This window comes from Garra rufa, chromosome 12 (assembly GCF_049309525.1).
Source record: "Garra rufa chromosome 12, GarRuf1.0, whole genome shotgun sequence".
Taxonomy (NCBI): Eukaryota; Metazoa; Chordata; class Actinopteri; order Cypriniformes; family Cyprinidae; genus Garra; species Garra rufa.
In genome coordinates this window covers 28,456,927-28,472,292 of record NC_133372.1, presented here as the reverse complement: position 1 = coordinate 28,472,292, position 15,366 = coordinate 28,456,927, and the positions used below count along the sequence as shown (strand labels likewise).

The 15,366-nt window shown below is 36.4% G+C and overlaps 1 protein-coding gene across 1 annotated transcript in view; it reads right to left on the bottom strand.

Moving 5' to 3' along the window:
* Positions 1-1,577: 1,577 nt before the first annotated feature.
* LOC141347552 (phosphatidylinositol 3-kinase regulatory subunit alpha-like) overlaps positions 1,578-15,366 on the bottom strand; it is a 34,492-nt gene continuing 20,703 nt past the window's right edge. The window contains exons 5-9 of the mRNA XM_073852552.1: positions 14,351-14,411; positions 14,082-14,213; positions 7,797-7,998; positions 5,233-5,318; positions 1,578-1,633 (exon numbers count right to left, since the gene is read on the bottom strand). Coding sequence (XP_073708653.1) covers positions 1,578-1,633; positions 5,233-5,318; positions 7,797-7,998; positions 14,082-14,213; positions 14,351-14,411 — 537 coding nt within the window. The remainder of the gene's footprint in view (positions 1,634-5,232; positions 5,319-7,796; positions 7,999-14,081; positions 14,214-14,350; positions 14,412-15,366) is intronic.

Here is a 15,366-nt window from a genome sequence, read left to right as displayed (position 1 = left end):
ATAGAAGAGCCATTTTTGGTTCCACAAAGAACCATTCAGTCAAAGGTTCTTTAAAGAACCATCTCTTTCTTACCTTTTTATAATCTGAAGAACCTTTCGCCACAAAGAATTTTTAGTGAAACAGAAAGGTTCTCGAGAAATTAAAGGTTCTTTATGGAACTATTTAGACAAAAAGGTTCTTCTATGAAATCGTGAAGCACCTTTATTTTTAAGAGTGTAAAATATTTTTTTTATATATACCTTTTTTCGATTAATAAATTACAAATAAAACACTACAATCTTTTAAAGTGAGTCACCTCATTCCTAGTTTATTTCACCACTAGACATTCACTATCTTGGACTTCTTTTTTCACTGAGCCTGTTAAAATGCATTATGGGATTACCTTCTCTGCAAAGGATATGTGAGGCTGCTTTATAACGTGAATAAATCAAAGTATTCTAAAAGGCAGCATAAAATTACAACCTACTTTTTGTAATGTTTTATGTTGGCAGTGCAACTACACTAAACATTCAAAAGTTTGGGATGACTTTCTTTTTAAGAAAATTGATCATTTTATTCAGCAATATGCATTAAACTGATCAAAAGTACGTGTAAAGATTTTATAATGTTATAATCAATTTATATTTCAAATAAATGCTGCATTTGAAATTTCTATCAGCAAATCAGCATATTAGAATGAAATTGTTTAAAGATTTAAAATTACAGTTTAAATTTAAGTTACAACAATATTTCACAATTTTACTGTATTTCCTGTACAGTACAGTTTCCTGTATTTATTAACCCCCCAGGACCCATGTGGAGTTATTTTCATGATGGATGGATGCATTTTATTGGACTTCAAAATCTTAAACGCCATTCACTGCCAGTATAAAGCTTAGAAGAGCCAGGACATTTTTAATATAACGTCTGAAAGAAGAAAGCCATATTCACCTAGGATGGCTTGAAGGTGAGTAAATCATGTGGTAATTTTCATTTTTGGGTGAACTATCCCTTTAAAATGATCACTAGGGTTTGAAACAGATCAAATATAACTCGTACACAAGTTCAAAAATGCTCTAAAAGTTGCAATTTTTCAGTTGTTCCCCCATAATGTAGAAGAACAGAAGTCCCTGACAGTGACAGAAATACCATAAGAGCGGTTATGATCTTTCTGTAACTGTATTCGTCATACCCTTCTCTTTGCTTACTTGTATTTGCCTGCTTTCCTTTTTGTTTCCTCTCTCACTAAAGCCCATGCTAACAGCCACAGTGAATCCATCAGCATTTGACAAGTGCAGTCATCCAGGAGAGAGTGAGCCCGACGTGGCCCCCAAAAGATTGCTCTTTAAATGCAATGTTTTGCCAACAAACTTTACCAAGCTGGAACATATTAGGGCCAAACTAGAGAGCTGGAGGCGCAGGAGGGGTCAGTTGTTTGCTAAAGCACTCTAGGTACATTACCGGCTGCCTCCAAAAAGGAAGTCATACATAAGCTGATGGGTTATAATGCGAGTGGATGCGTTCTAACCTATTTTTTGCTCTAGTTGTTCTTTTGTGTTTTGTATAAATCACATTTTGGGCTGTGAAGAGGTTCACTCTACTCGTAGGCCACCCATCCAGGCTCCTTTGCCCTCTGACCCCTGTTAATGAAGCCTTTAGTGAAAGAGATGATGAAAGCATTAGGATGGAGAGCCTGTGCACAGTCTCTGCAGATTCTGAATTAATTTTCCACACAAAGAAAGTGCTCGAGGACTAGTAGTAGTGTGCATGTAAAACATGCAAGTGGAATACAACTTTTTCTACTGCTTTAAATTTTAGTTTTTAAACTAAAAGTTATTACACTACTGTTCAAAAAGTGTCAATAAGATTTTTTTTAATAAATTAATAATTGTATTGATCAAGGATGCAATAAATAGAATAAAACTGACAGTATAGATGTTCTCCAAGTTTTCAATGTAATAAAATATGAGAATCAGAGAATCCTGAAAAATATGTATTAGTTTTAGAAATGAGCATATGAGAATGATTTCTGAAATATTATGTAACACTGAGGACTGGAGTAATGGCTGAAATAAACAATTATGCAAATAAATGCAGCTTTTATAAGTATGACAGCCAATCAAATTCAATCACTGAATATAGTATAATGTTTCTGACCATGTCTGTTAGTTCTAAGTAAGACTTAAGCTTGCCAACGATATCATTATCCCTAGTCTTGCTTTGGGGCTAAGGTTGTGACCCCACAACAGCAAGAAAAGGTCATACCAGTTCCCATAAATCTATGTATGTGTCCATGGGTGGTGCATTTAATAGCTCCAAGTTATAGTCTGTTACTTCACCCCAGGCTGAACCTCTGTGTCAGAGATTGTGTTGACTAAAGTTTCCAATTTCCTTCTGAAAAGAATTCTGACCAACTTAAATGCTGAGTTCTATCTTTGAGTGTCAGAGAAATTGGGTACAAACAAAATATGTTACATTGTGAATTAAAGTATTTGACAGCTTTGTTGTGAGCCCATATGTTTATCCATGCTTGCTTGTTTACAAACCCCAAACTGCTGTACTGCAGATTCAGAAATTAATGTACATCATTCATAATTGCTCAAGTTTGCTCCAAGTGAGTTGCTTAAGTGCATCAAAATGGAAACCATAAATCCTCCACTGCATTTTCTTGTGCTGAACTGATATAATTCACATTTAATGCACTCCAAGGCTAATGTTAACCTCCTAGGACTGCCTGGGACTCCAGACTATCTCCAGACATCTAATAGGCGTATATTCATTTATATTCTGTTGCAGGAAGTTCACTGACTGAAACTCAATGTTTGGATTCTAATCAATGAAAGTAAAGGGAGTGGCGAGCCAGAAGATCCATAACAACAAAGTTTCGCCAGGTCTGGGTGGAGTGAAAAAGCAGCAATCTAGAGAAGCAAGTTTTATGAACTATTATTCTATTTTAGCCCTCACAAGTTTTCCATGAATATTTACTAAACTCTCAACAACCAATCACTTTTTTCAATATCTCTTCCTTACACACACACACATTTAGGCCTACATTTACAAAATACACTACTTTCATATCTACCAGAAACCCATCTTCAAAGACATACAGTGGAGGTCAAAAATAAAGAAACCTACAATTTCCAAAATTTCAAGGTCACTGCTTATTTCTATGTGAAGTCTTAACAGGAGTATAAGGGCAGTTTTTAAAGAATATTTCATGAATTAATTGTATTCTAAAATAGATATTTGAAAAAGAACTCTGATCAAAATTAGAGAACACTTACAGATACCTCTAGGCCAGGGGTCCCCAAACTTTTTCCTGAGCGGGTCACATAATTTTCTTTTGTTTAATGGGGGGCCGGGTCGGCTTATAAAAGAAAATTACATGGGCCGGACTGACGACTACTACTACTACTATTATTATTATTAATTTGATTATGATTTTACCTGTATTTATTATACCTTTTAATGCTAGAATAGTTTATTATTATTTTATGCACCAGATTATCAATTATCATTTCTTTTCAAAAGATATACAGGTGCTTCTCAGTAAATTAGAATGTCATGGAAAAGTTAATTTATTTCAGTAATTCAATTCAAATTGTGAAACTTGTGTATTAAACTACTTCACTCTGCGTTCATTAAATTTATTTAAGTCTTTGGTTCTTTTAATTGTGATGATTTGGCTCACATTTAACAAAAACCGACCAATTCACTATCTCAACAAATTAGAATATGGTGACATGCCAATCAGCTAATCAACTCAAAACACCTGAGCCGTCAAACTGGTCTCTCAGGTTGGTTCACTAGGCTACACAATCATGGGGAAGACTGCTGATCTGACAGTTGTCAAGAAGACAATCATTGACACCCTTCACAAGGAGGGTAAGCCACAAACATTGATTGCCAAAGAAGCTGGCTGTTTACAGAGTGCTGCATCCAAGCATGTTAACAGTGGAAGAATGGAGTGGAAGAAAAAAAAGTGTGAAAGAAAAAGATGCACAACCAACCGAGAGAACCGCAGCCTTGACAGGCTTGTCAAGCAAAACAGATTCAAGAATTTGGGTGAACTTCACAAGGAATGGACTGAAGCTGGGGTCAAGGCATCAAGAGCTACCACACAGAGACATGTCAAGGAATTTGGCTACAGTTGTTGTATTCCTCTTGTTAAGCCACTCCTGAACCACAGACAACATCAGAGGCTCTGGGCTAAGGAGAAGAAGAAATGGACTGCTGCCCAGTGGTACAAAGTCTTCTTTTCAGATGAGAGCAAGTTTTCTATTTTATTTGGAAACCAAGGTCCTAGAGTCTGATGGAAGGGTGGAGAAGCTCATAGCCCAAGTTGCTTGAAGTCCAGTGTTAAGTTTCCACAGTCTGTGATGATTTGGGGTGCAATGTCATCTGCTGGTGTTGGTCCACTGTGTTTTTTGAATCACACGTCAAATTCCGCCTTCAGCATTTTCAGCGCTTCCACAGACTTTTCAACTGGTTCTCAGCTGAAAAACTTTGGGTAACTGGGAGATGAGTGAAGTCTTGCTTTTGCACTTGTCCCACAAGCAGTGCTAGTTTCACCTCAAATGCTATTGAGTCATTTTGTCATCGCTCTGAATTTTCTAGCTGGCTCATGCATCACCTGCTATGTTAATAACTATGGGAAATTTTAGTTTAGTAGAAAGCCAACCTTTATTATCTTTATTATTACCTTTATTATTACCGACATGATATAAGTAAAACATATTTAAAATTACATTTTCAAAATATGTCTCTGGCATTGTTCAGAGGGCCGGTCCAAATGTGGGGGTTCAAAATCGGTTCAACACTGCAGCTGGAATTGCTTGCCAGTTCAGTGCTAAACAGGGTAAGGATGTCCCTCAGCACGTTTAAGAGAAGTTGGACTGAAAGCTCACTCTGTAGTGAGCATCTCATCAGCAGAAATAATCAATAGGCTAGGCTCACCTTTGCTGAGGAGCATGTTGTGTGGAAAATAACAGAAAAAAACATTAGGTATTTATAGATTGTTCTCTAATTTTGATCTCCACTGTAGAAGCATGACTTGTTTGGATCTAAAATCTATAAATAATGATGATAGTTCTTGATAATTAACCACTCAAGCAAACAAGTTAGCTATCAACGCCAGTAAAAATAAATGACCCACTGGATTCTCTCAAAAGGAAGCCTGAGGTGATGCAGTAAGCTTAAAATCACAGTCCCAAAAGCGATTAAGAAAATAATGAGAACCTCCAATGTCCTACCTGGAGCAGCCTGTATCTCCACTAGGCCTCCAACCATGATAAGTGCCTCAAGAATCTTCACATGATGTTCTGGGTTTACATCCGCACTGGAGCAAGAGAAAGATATTTTAAGAGTGAGTATATATAGCCATGCCATGGTTAAAAGTGAAGTTGGACCTAAACAAATGCTCTAAAAACTGGAAAGCTCTTAAACAGCATCAAGACTCCAGTCGGTCATAATCTCTCACACACAGGTCATGTCATGAGTTGCAGAGGCTGATGTACTTGGTGAACTCTTGCCTGCTTGTTTACGGTCGAAACTCGATTTAGATTTTTAGAGGCAACTGTTCATTTGCTTATGTATTCAGATTTAATTCAGGTCCTGTGATGCCTTAATGACTTCAGGTAGTGTGTGAAGCTGATGACTAACCAGAAATGACTGTTTGAGGCATAATGCGCTCTCTCTCCCTCCCTCTCTCTGCCTGAACTGCCCCAGAGCCATAAGACAATTGACAGGCTGCTAAGAGCAGGGAAAGTCCCACTGGAGTCTCTTGGCAGAGGAATAGGAAAGCAGCTCACAATCGAATAAGAGCGAGGCGACTTAATGGACTACAATGTGCTGACTGAGTTAGCAGTGACTCACTTGCACACTACTCTTTATTATGTGCACTAAAGTCCTTCATTCAGAAGGGCACTTTATAGAAGGTGTGATGTCACTATCTATTTAACTGATGTGATGCAAATCACACTGTTTTCAACAGTCAAGAACCACAGGGATCGCAATAGAGATTCATTGAACCTGTGGAATAAGGAAAATTTGTGCAAAAAAGAAAAAGAAAAATCAGTTTCATAGTTAATAAAGGTGCAACAATAATGTGATCATGTATTATGGTCTGATACAGGGGTCTGGTACATAATAATAGTCAGGTTACATAAATAGTGAGTTATCAACATTCACTCCTGGTACTCTTCAAATGGCAAGTACAAGGGATTGTAACATGGTGCAACACATTTTAATAAGCATTCCCATCTGTTGTATGTTATGTGCTGTTCCTCTCAGGAGATTGTACTGGAGCTACAGCCATTAAGGGCTGTCTTACAGTGGGCTGAGGGACAGATCAAGAATAACAGCTCCCTCATCTCTTTCTGCTCCACTTTAATTAAACTAGGGGAATAAAGATAGGCTTCGACATATGTTCAACTCAGTTTTCTGCTGAAACAAAGAACATGCGTGCACATGCAAGTGTGAATGTGACAATGTGTACGCCTTAAGTCATTTTTATAGAACTGTTTTTTCCCGCATGAGCAACCACAAAATTGAACATGATAATGTATAGATGTATATTATCCGGTCTCAAACATATTTTCATTGTGATGCAGCCAGTCTAAAAAGATAATGACTTTTAACTCAGACCCAAGTTATAGTTCTTTATTTTGTTACATAATGGCATAATTAAGTTATCTTACACTCAAATACAAATAAAGGTTCCTAATTTTTTTTTGCAGCACCTTATTCTGCATATATACTGACGAATATTTACAAATAATTACAAAGAAATGTCAAGTAACACATTGAATGAAACATAACATTTCATAGTAGAAAGACTGAAATAGTATTTTCTTGTAAAATGTACTTTAAAAAATAGCATACACTACGTTTTTTTTTTTCTAAAAGATTGCATTAAATCAATTAAAACTGACAAAAATACATTTATACTGTTACAAAAGATTTACACTACCAGTCCAAAGTTTTTTTTAACAGTAAGCTTTTTAATGTTTTTTTTAAATCTCTTCTGCTCACCAAGCCTGCATTTATTTGATCCAAAGTATAGCTAAAACAGTAAAATTTTGAAATATTTTCACTATTTAAAATTTTACAATTTAATTTATTCCTGTGATTTCAAAGCTGAATTTTTAGCATCATTACTTTCTTTAAAGAACAGAAAGTTCAGAAGAACAGCATGCATCTTTTTTAATATTATAAATGTCTTTATCATCACTTTTGATCAATTTAAAGCATCCCTGCTAATTGTGTTCTTTTCTATAATAATAATTAAAATAAAATACTGACTCCAAGGTTTTGAATGGTATAATGCATGCTACAAAAGCTTTTTATTTCAGATAAATGCCAATCTTTGGATCTTCCTATTCAGTAAAGAATCCTGAAAAAATGTACTAACCTTTTTAAAAATTGATTATAATAAAAAAAAAAATTCTTGAACAGCAAATGACCATATTAGAATAATTTGTGAAGGATCATGTGACACTGAAGACTGGAGTAACGATACTGAAAATGTAGCTTTGATCACAGGAATAAATTACATTTTAAAATATACTCAAATAGAAAGCAGTTATTTTAAATAGTACACATATTTCACAATATTTTAAAATATATTAAAATAGAAAACGGTTCTTTTTTTATAGTATTATTTCACAATATTACTGTTTTACTGCATTTTTGATCAAATAAACATAGGCTTGGGTGAGTATAAGAAACTTTATGACCCTAAACTTTTGAACGAGTGTAGCTGTAACACTTGTCATAGCTGTTGTCATTTTAGTAGACAACAAGTTATTTACAGTACCTGAAGTGGTTGTTTTTGAAGATGGCCTCGCTGTAGGCCAGAGCCAGAAGCCTGGGGCTTGCCTGAGCTGCTCCCCCACTTTTGGCCACCTTACTTAGGTGTCGGGTCAGATGAACCAGGAGCTGGTGATTAGCCTGAGGGACACTGGGAGAATCAAGGATTCTTTTCAGCTGCTGTCCACACTCCTCCATGCTTTGGGTTTCTAACAGAGAGAAAGCGAGGGAGACTACGTTATAAAGAGCATTCAGATTGAGTTGATAGCACCACAAAAAACACAAACAGCTTCATGCCCTTATTGACAAATTGGGAGCAAATAGAGATCAATATCATACAAATGGAATTCAGCTATTATTACGTATAAAAATGTAATAGAATAAACTGATACTTTTGAAAGGCTGTCAATGGATAAGATGCATTTAGCAGACAGATGATGCAGTACTGACATCTACCAGCATGGACTAAAAGCGAAACATCCACCCTGTGGTTCTAATAATATAGGTGTAACTCATCTGAACTCGGACAGCAGCATTGAACATTGAGGCACATTACAAAACCCATGACCTGGGACTGGAAAGTCATCTCAGCAGGAGTTAAAGTGCTAGCCTAACATTGCCCTCAAGTCTATTGTGTATGAGCACCACAAGGACAATGCAGTTATTGCGACAGCTTCCAACATATTGATGAGCTCCTCTGAGATGGGGTTTCCCACAGCAAAAAGGCCAGCATCTGTGATTCAGGCTTATTTGAGCTAAAGTGTACCCTGGTGGCACAGCTAAGATATGAGCATTTCATCCCTAAGTCCCTTACACACAATGAATATTTGTCTTCATCAGCCAAAGGAACACAGATACAGTCTGGATATCAATGCGAGATATCATGCAGTTTGGAAAGTACAGAACAAGGGGGAATTCACTAAGAATGAACTGCTGATACTGCCGTTTACTCACTATGTATGCCTGGTTATAACTCTTGTCACCATAATTTGATGAATTAACGGTCACCATAATTGATAGAAAAAGTACACAAACAGCTCTTTAAAACAAATGTGACCCTAGACCCCAAAACCAGTCATAACGGTCAATTTATTGAAATTGAGATTTATACATCATCTTAAAATGTGTGTAATAAGCTTTCCATTAAAGTATGATTTGTTAAAATGGGACAATATTTGGCCGAGATACAACTATTTGAAAATCAGGAATCTAAGAGTGCAAAAAAAAAAAAAAAAAAATTACTGAGAAAATTGCCTTTAAAGTTGTCCAAATTAAGTTCTAAGCAATGCATATTACTAATCAAAAATTAAGTTTTGACATATTTACGGTAGGAAATTTACAAAATATCTTCATGGAACATGATCTTTATTTAATATCCTAATAATTTTTGGCATAAAAGAAAAATCAATCATTTTGACCCATACAATGTATACAATGTAAAGATAATGTACTCACCCCCATGTCATCCAAGATGTTCATGTCTTTCTTTCTTCAGTCGTAAAGAAATATTGTTTTTTTGAGGAAAACATTTCAGGATTTCTCTCCATATAATGGACTTCTATGGTGCCCCCGAGGTTTAAACTTCCAAAATGCAGTTTAAATGCAGCTTTAAAGGGCTCTAAATGATCCCAGCTGAGGAAGAAGGGTCTTATCTAGCGAAACGATCTGTTATTTTCTAAAAACATTTACAATTGATATACTTTTTAATCTCTACACAGAGTACACACAGAGCTAGACAAGATGAGCATTTGAGGTTAAAAAGTATATAAATTGTAATTTTATTTCAAAAATAAATGATTGTTTTGCTAGATTAGACCTTTCCTCGGCTGTGATCATCTAGAGCCATTTGACGCTTCATTTTGGAAGTTCAAACTCTGGGGCACCATAGAAGTCCATTATATGGAGAGAAATCCTAAAATGTTTTCCTTAAAAAACATAATTTCCTTACAACTGAAGAAAGAAAGACATGAACATCTTGGATGACAAGGGGGTGAGTACATTATCTGCAAGTGAACTACTCCTTTAAGACTGGTTTTGTGGTCCAGGGTCACAAATGTCAAAGTGTCATACTACAAATAACAGCTAGTGAACAAAATTAGTTATATAAATCTCTATTTTAGTAAGTTTTCGTCATTCGTTGATAAAACGTTTAACATGTACACATTATTTCCTCATTTCCTTTTCATTTTAGTTCATATGAATGTTTTTAAATAACAGTCATAATTCAGTGTCAATGGTGTCAGCTTGCAGACAGGCCAGTCGTGCAATAAACTCAGTAAATCTTACCTGTCACAACACTTTCACAACACTGCCTAAAAGCTGCTCTCACCCCCCCCCCCCCAACAAACACACAGACTCAATCCCCTGCCAGCCGCACTTCCTGCATGAATTATGAGCATGAACAAAGCCATTAAGGTGTTGGCTGGTTAAGGCGCTTCTCCCATAGTGCTTATAGAAGATAAGTGCTAAGAGGTCAAAGGTTATGAGCAGTGGGTGGCAGGGGGTCGTATGATGAATGTCTGACAATCTGCCGATCAGAAAACGGGTCAGTACTTTGACCTTGGCCTGAGACTCACTGACCATTGATACATCTATGCATCTATGCATACACTCAATAACACATGCACAGACACACACAGACACCCATGCCCCCATTCTGGAGCCGGACAGTCCCACCAACCGCTGCCTCCTGGAGATTACCGATAGAGACTGACCTCTGTTCAATAAAGGCCACTGTCATGGGCTGCAGGCCACGGCTGGGAACTTGGCCGAGTCCATCTGGACTCAGCACGACGCAACCGGGGGAAGGGGAGCCCTGCAGACGGCCAATCGCATTCCTGGAAGAGGGCATACTGGCTCCTAGCCAGCCAGATGGGCACCGGTTCTCAAGGCATGAGAGTTAATACTGAGTAATGGGACTTCAAACTTTTAGCAGAAAAGGGACTTTTTGCACTTTTCTTCTACTAAATAAAACCGCTATGCTTTGGGAAGCAATACTTTGTCAAGTCGATTTGTCTTAGATTAAAGCTTGAAATGAATTTGATTATTCTACCCTCAAGTCATGGATCATAAAACTCCTTGAGTTCTGGATAACATGATATTTAAAAAAAAAAAAAAATTAATAGCTTGAATTGCTGTGTTGATTAAATTAAGGATATCAAACAAAAGCATGCTTGATTTCACAATTAAATGGATTTTATCCAAGAAAAGAGGGAGGTAGAGTTTGGCATTGTTAAGGGCACCCCATGACAAAGGGACTTTCCAGGAAAGCTTATTTGCTATAATAGCCCATTGATTCTTTAGAACGGTTAATGCACAAATGCTGAATATGCCATATGGCAAATCCTACAGTGACTTTGCACTTGAAGACTCAATGACCCAATACAAAATGTATTATAACCATTATAGTGAGTCATTGCCTTGAATTCTGTTCACTGCATCACAAAACTAATATTAGTTCTCTCCTTTAAAGATATAATATTTCACTTTAAGTCTTGCAATTCGTTTAAGTAACTTATATATCAGCACCAGCAGAAACGAAGACGGAAAATTAAATTATTAGGTATGAGCAATCAATCAAGTATGCTTCTACTGCATGATCTAAATGAAACTAATTAAACTGCAATTAGACTTACCACTCTATGGGACCAATCATGCAAACCAATCAAGACAATTAATGAATATATTGCAGATTGAAGATATGAACAATAGGCAAGTATGTTTAGTCAAAAAGATCACTCTTTGAAATCTCACAATTGAAAGTAAACAAATGGGCCTAAATAAATAAACAATGCAATTGCCAAAATGTATCTTAGCATGTAGTTTTAGTAAAAAATATCTAAATGCCTTCAAAACAAGAACATTTAGCTGAGATTTGAAAATGCCTGAAACATGAACATTTTGTCAATACGTTATGATAAATACATTTATTTCGAGAGGAAATGTGTTTTTGCACTGTATATCCTTTAAAGGATTAGCTCACTTCCAGAATAAAAACTTCCTGATAATTTAATCTCCCCTATGTCATCCAAGCTTCAAATGGCTCTACATGATCCCAGCCAAGATATCAAACACAAATGAAGAACTAACCACGCGTGACCTTTCCAAACTGATTATGTAATGACTCAATGAGTGAATTTGCGTGGTTAAAAAGTATAAAAAAATCTTTTTTTTTTTTAAATGACTGATCGTTTTGCAAGATTAGACCCTTATTCCTCAACTGGGATCGTGTAGAGCACATTGAAACTGCATTGAAACTGCAATTCGGACCTTCAACCCATTGATCCCCATTGAAGTCTATATGGAGAAAAAAACCTGAAATGTTTTCCTCAAAAACCTTAATTTCTTTTTGACTGAAGAAAGAAAGACATGAACATCTTGGATGACATGGTGGTGAGTAAATGATCAGGAAAGTTTTATTCGGGAACTCAACTAATCCTAACACTATGCAACCAGTATATTTAAGGATAGAAAATGTCTCAAGACTGCAGGAATTTTCAGGCAACAGAAACATGATGCGGCAAAACTCAGTGAGGGTCCTTACATAATTCTGTTTGTCCTTACAAAGTCAGGCAACACTTATGAGCAACCAGGCATGTCTAAAAGATGGGGCAGACTCTGTGTATGCTTGTTTCATTTTCAGTGGGTGTAATGCAAAGCGAGGTCAGAGAGAGGTGGTGTGAACCTACCCTCCGGCGTAGTAGCGCCCCCACTAATACATAAACACACACACATACACACAGACAATCTGCATCTTTCTATAACAGTACTTTTGTTCTCGGTCTCTCTCAAGCCTCTTTCTGCCCACTAAACATTTTGAGCATTTATATGTTGAAGAGGACAAATGCGCCCACCTATTTTAGTTGTGCATTTTAACCAAGGAGAATTTAAACATTTCAATTCTGACATCATTCACTCGTATCTAGTTTCAAGCCTTTATGACTTTATGAAAAACTACAAAGCGTAAAGACTGAGACTTTCAAGCTTCAAAAATGATTAAAAAAGTAATACTTTTCATTATTCATTGCAAAATTTACTTCCATCTGATCATACATTTACGTTTTAGACTTTTGCAAAGTTAGACTTCATGAGAGATCAGTGTTAAATAATTTAGAAACAAATGTACTGAACACTGATCCATTTCTCAAGTTCAGTTCATTAACTAACTGAGATTATCAGACCATCTCAGCTTTCTCACTTAAAGGGACAGTTCACCCCAAAATGAAAATGATCACATGATTTACTCACCCTCAAGCCATCCGTATATGACTTTCTTCTTTCAGATGAATACTATCAAAATCATATTAAAAAAATGCCCTTGCTCTTCCAAGCTTTATAATAGCAGTGAATGGGTTTTGTGATTTTAAAGTACATCCATCCATCATAAAAAGTACTCCACATGGCTCCAGACGGTTAAAGAAGTAGTTCACTTTCAGAACAAAAATTTACAGATAATGTACTCACCCCCTTGTCATCCAAGATATTCATGTCTTTCTTTCTTCAGTTGTAAGGAAATTATGTTTTTTGAGGAAAACATTTCAGGATTTCTCTCCATATAATGGACTTCTATGGTGCCCCCAAGTTTGAACTTCCAAAATGCAGCTTCATAGGGCTCTAAACGATCACAGCCGAGGAAAGAAGGGTCTTATCTTGCAAAACGATCGGTTATTTTCTAAAAAAAAATTACTATTTATATACTTTTTAACCTCAAATGCTCGCCTTTTCTAGCTTTATGTGTACTCTGTGTAAAGATTAAGAAGTATATAAATTGTAAATGTTTTTAGAAAATAACCAATTCGCTAGATAAGACCCTTCTTCCTCAGCTGGGATCATTTAGAGCCATTTGAAGATGCATTTAAACTGCATTTTGGAAGTTCAAACTCGGGGGCACCATAGAAGTCCATTATATGGAGAGAAATCCTGAAATGTTTTCCTCAAAAAACATCATTTCTTTACGACTGAAGAAGGCCTTTATTAACCCCTTGGAGCCATGTGGAATACTTTTTATGATGGATGGACGGATGAACTTTATTGGACTTCAAAATCTCAACACTCATTCACTGCCATTATAAAGCTTTGGAAGAGCCAGTGCGTTTTTTAATATAACTCTGATTGTATTCATCTGAAAGAAGAAAGTCGTATACACCTAGGATGGCTTGAAGGTGGGTAAATCATGGGCTAATTTTCTTTTTTGGGTGAACTATTTCTTTTTCTATTCAATTGCATGATTTAGAAATATAAAAAAATGGTGGTGTTTAAATGTTTTGTGCTGAGCTCCAGAGGGAGAGCTTACCCTGAGCAGTGTAGACCAGCTCGCTGTAGACTACAGCTGGGATGAGCGGGCAGGGCAAGTCCTGAATGTAACTCTTAAGTGTATCAGCCAATGTGGACAATTCATATTGCTCAAAGTCCACCGCTGCTGGGTCTGAGGGAGAGAGAGAGAGAGAGAGAGAGAGAGAGGGAGAGAGAAAATGGTTAATTATAGGGACCCAGAGTGCTCTCTCCGTTATTTACCCTTCCAAACTATGTGCCCTTGGCGAAACCCTATAACGATTCACTTACAGTGGTAGTCAGATCCCCTGACCATTCCTGCCCCCTCTGGGGACAATGATCCAGTCACAAGCTTAACAAAGAGAGTAAATTTGAGTGGAAGTCTCCCGGTCAATAACTCAAAGCCTCGGATAATGGCAGCTCGGAAGACTGCAATTATACAGTAGTAATTTTAAAAGGCCTTTCATTGTGCTAAAATTATAATGGCATATTGATGTATTGGAAAGGTGTAAAAGGCGATGACAGATCTCTCACGTATTTCAGATCAGAGCTTTTCATTTGTAGTTTAAGTATAATTGCAGATTTATAAATAGTTTTTACTGTACAATCCACAATGCCTGCAGAATGTTGGATAGTGAAAACATGTTTTAGGAAGTGAATAATGCAGGAAAAAATGTAGATGGTCAAAAGCGTGTGAGTAGTTTTGACACATTCGTCGCACGTGTTGGACATCTGGAGAGTAACTAGAAGTCTCCAGTTGCCAAGACTTTAGCTTAAAAAAATTCATTCATGAATCATTCATGATTCATCTCTCTCCTTTCTGTACTTAAAGGAAGTAAATGGCAGTCAAGGTAAAGTAAGGACAGGGTTTTTAGAGAAAAAACACTTAGTGGGAGAAAAAAAAAGTACAAGGTCTGTCTAAATAAATAAATAAACACATAAAATCAGTCAGCCCAGTGTTCATTGATACACAGTTTTTATTTCATTCATGTTCTTTATTATTTTTTTAACTATCATTTTGATGAACATGATTACGTAATGTATGAGGTCGGTCAAGACAAGCATTTGTGGTTAAAAAGTATATACATTTTTATAGCAAATGACTGATTGTTTCATTGAACAAGACCCTTATTACTCAGCTTGGATGGTGTAGAGCCCTTTAAAGCTGCATTGAAACTGCAATTTGCAATTTAAATGGTTGCATTTAAGGTTTGAGTTCAATTAAATGATTAAAAGTATATTATTATGATTAATTTGCAAGAGTTTAGGACATTGTTGTGTTGTGTAATGGTATTCACATTCTGACT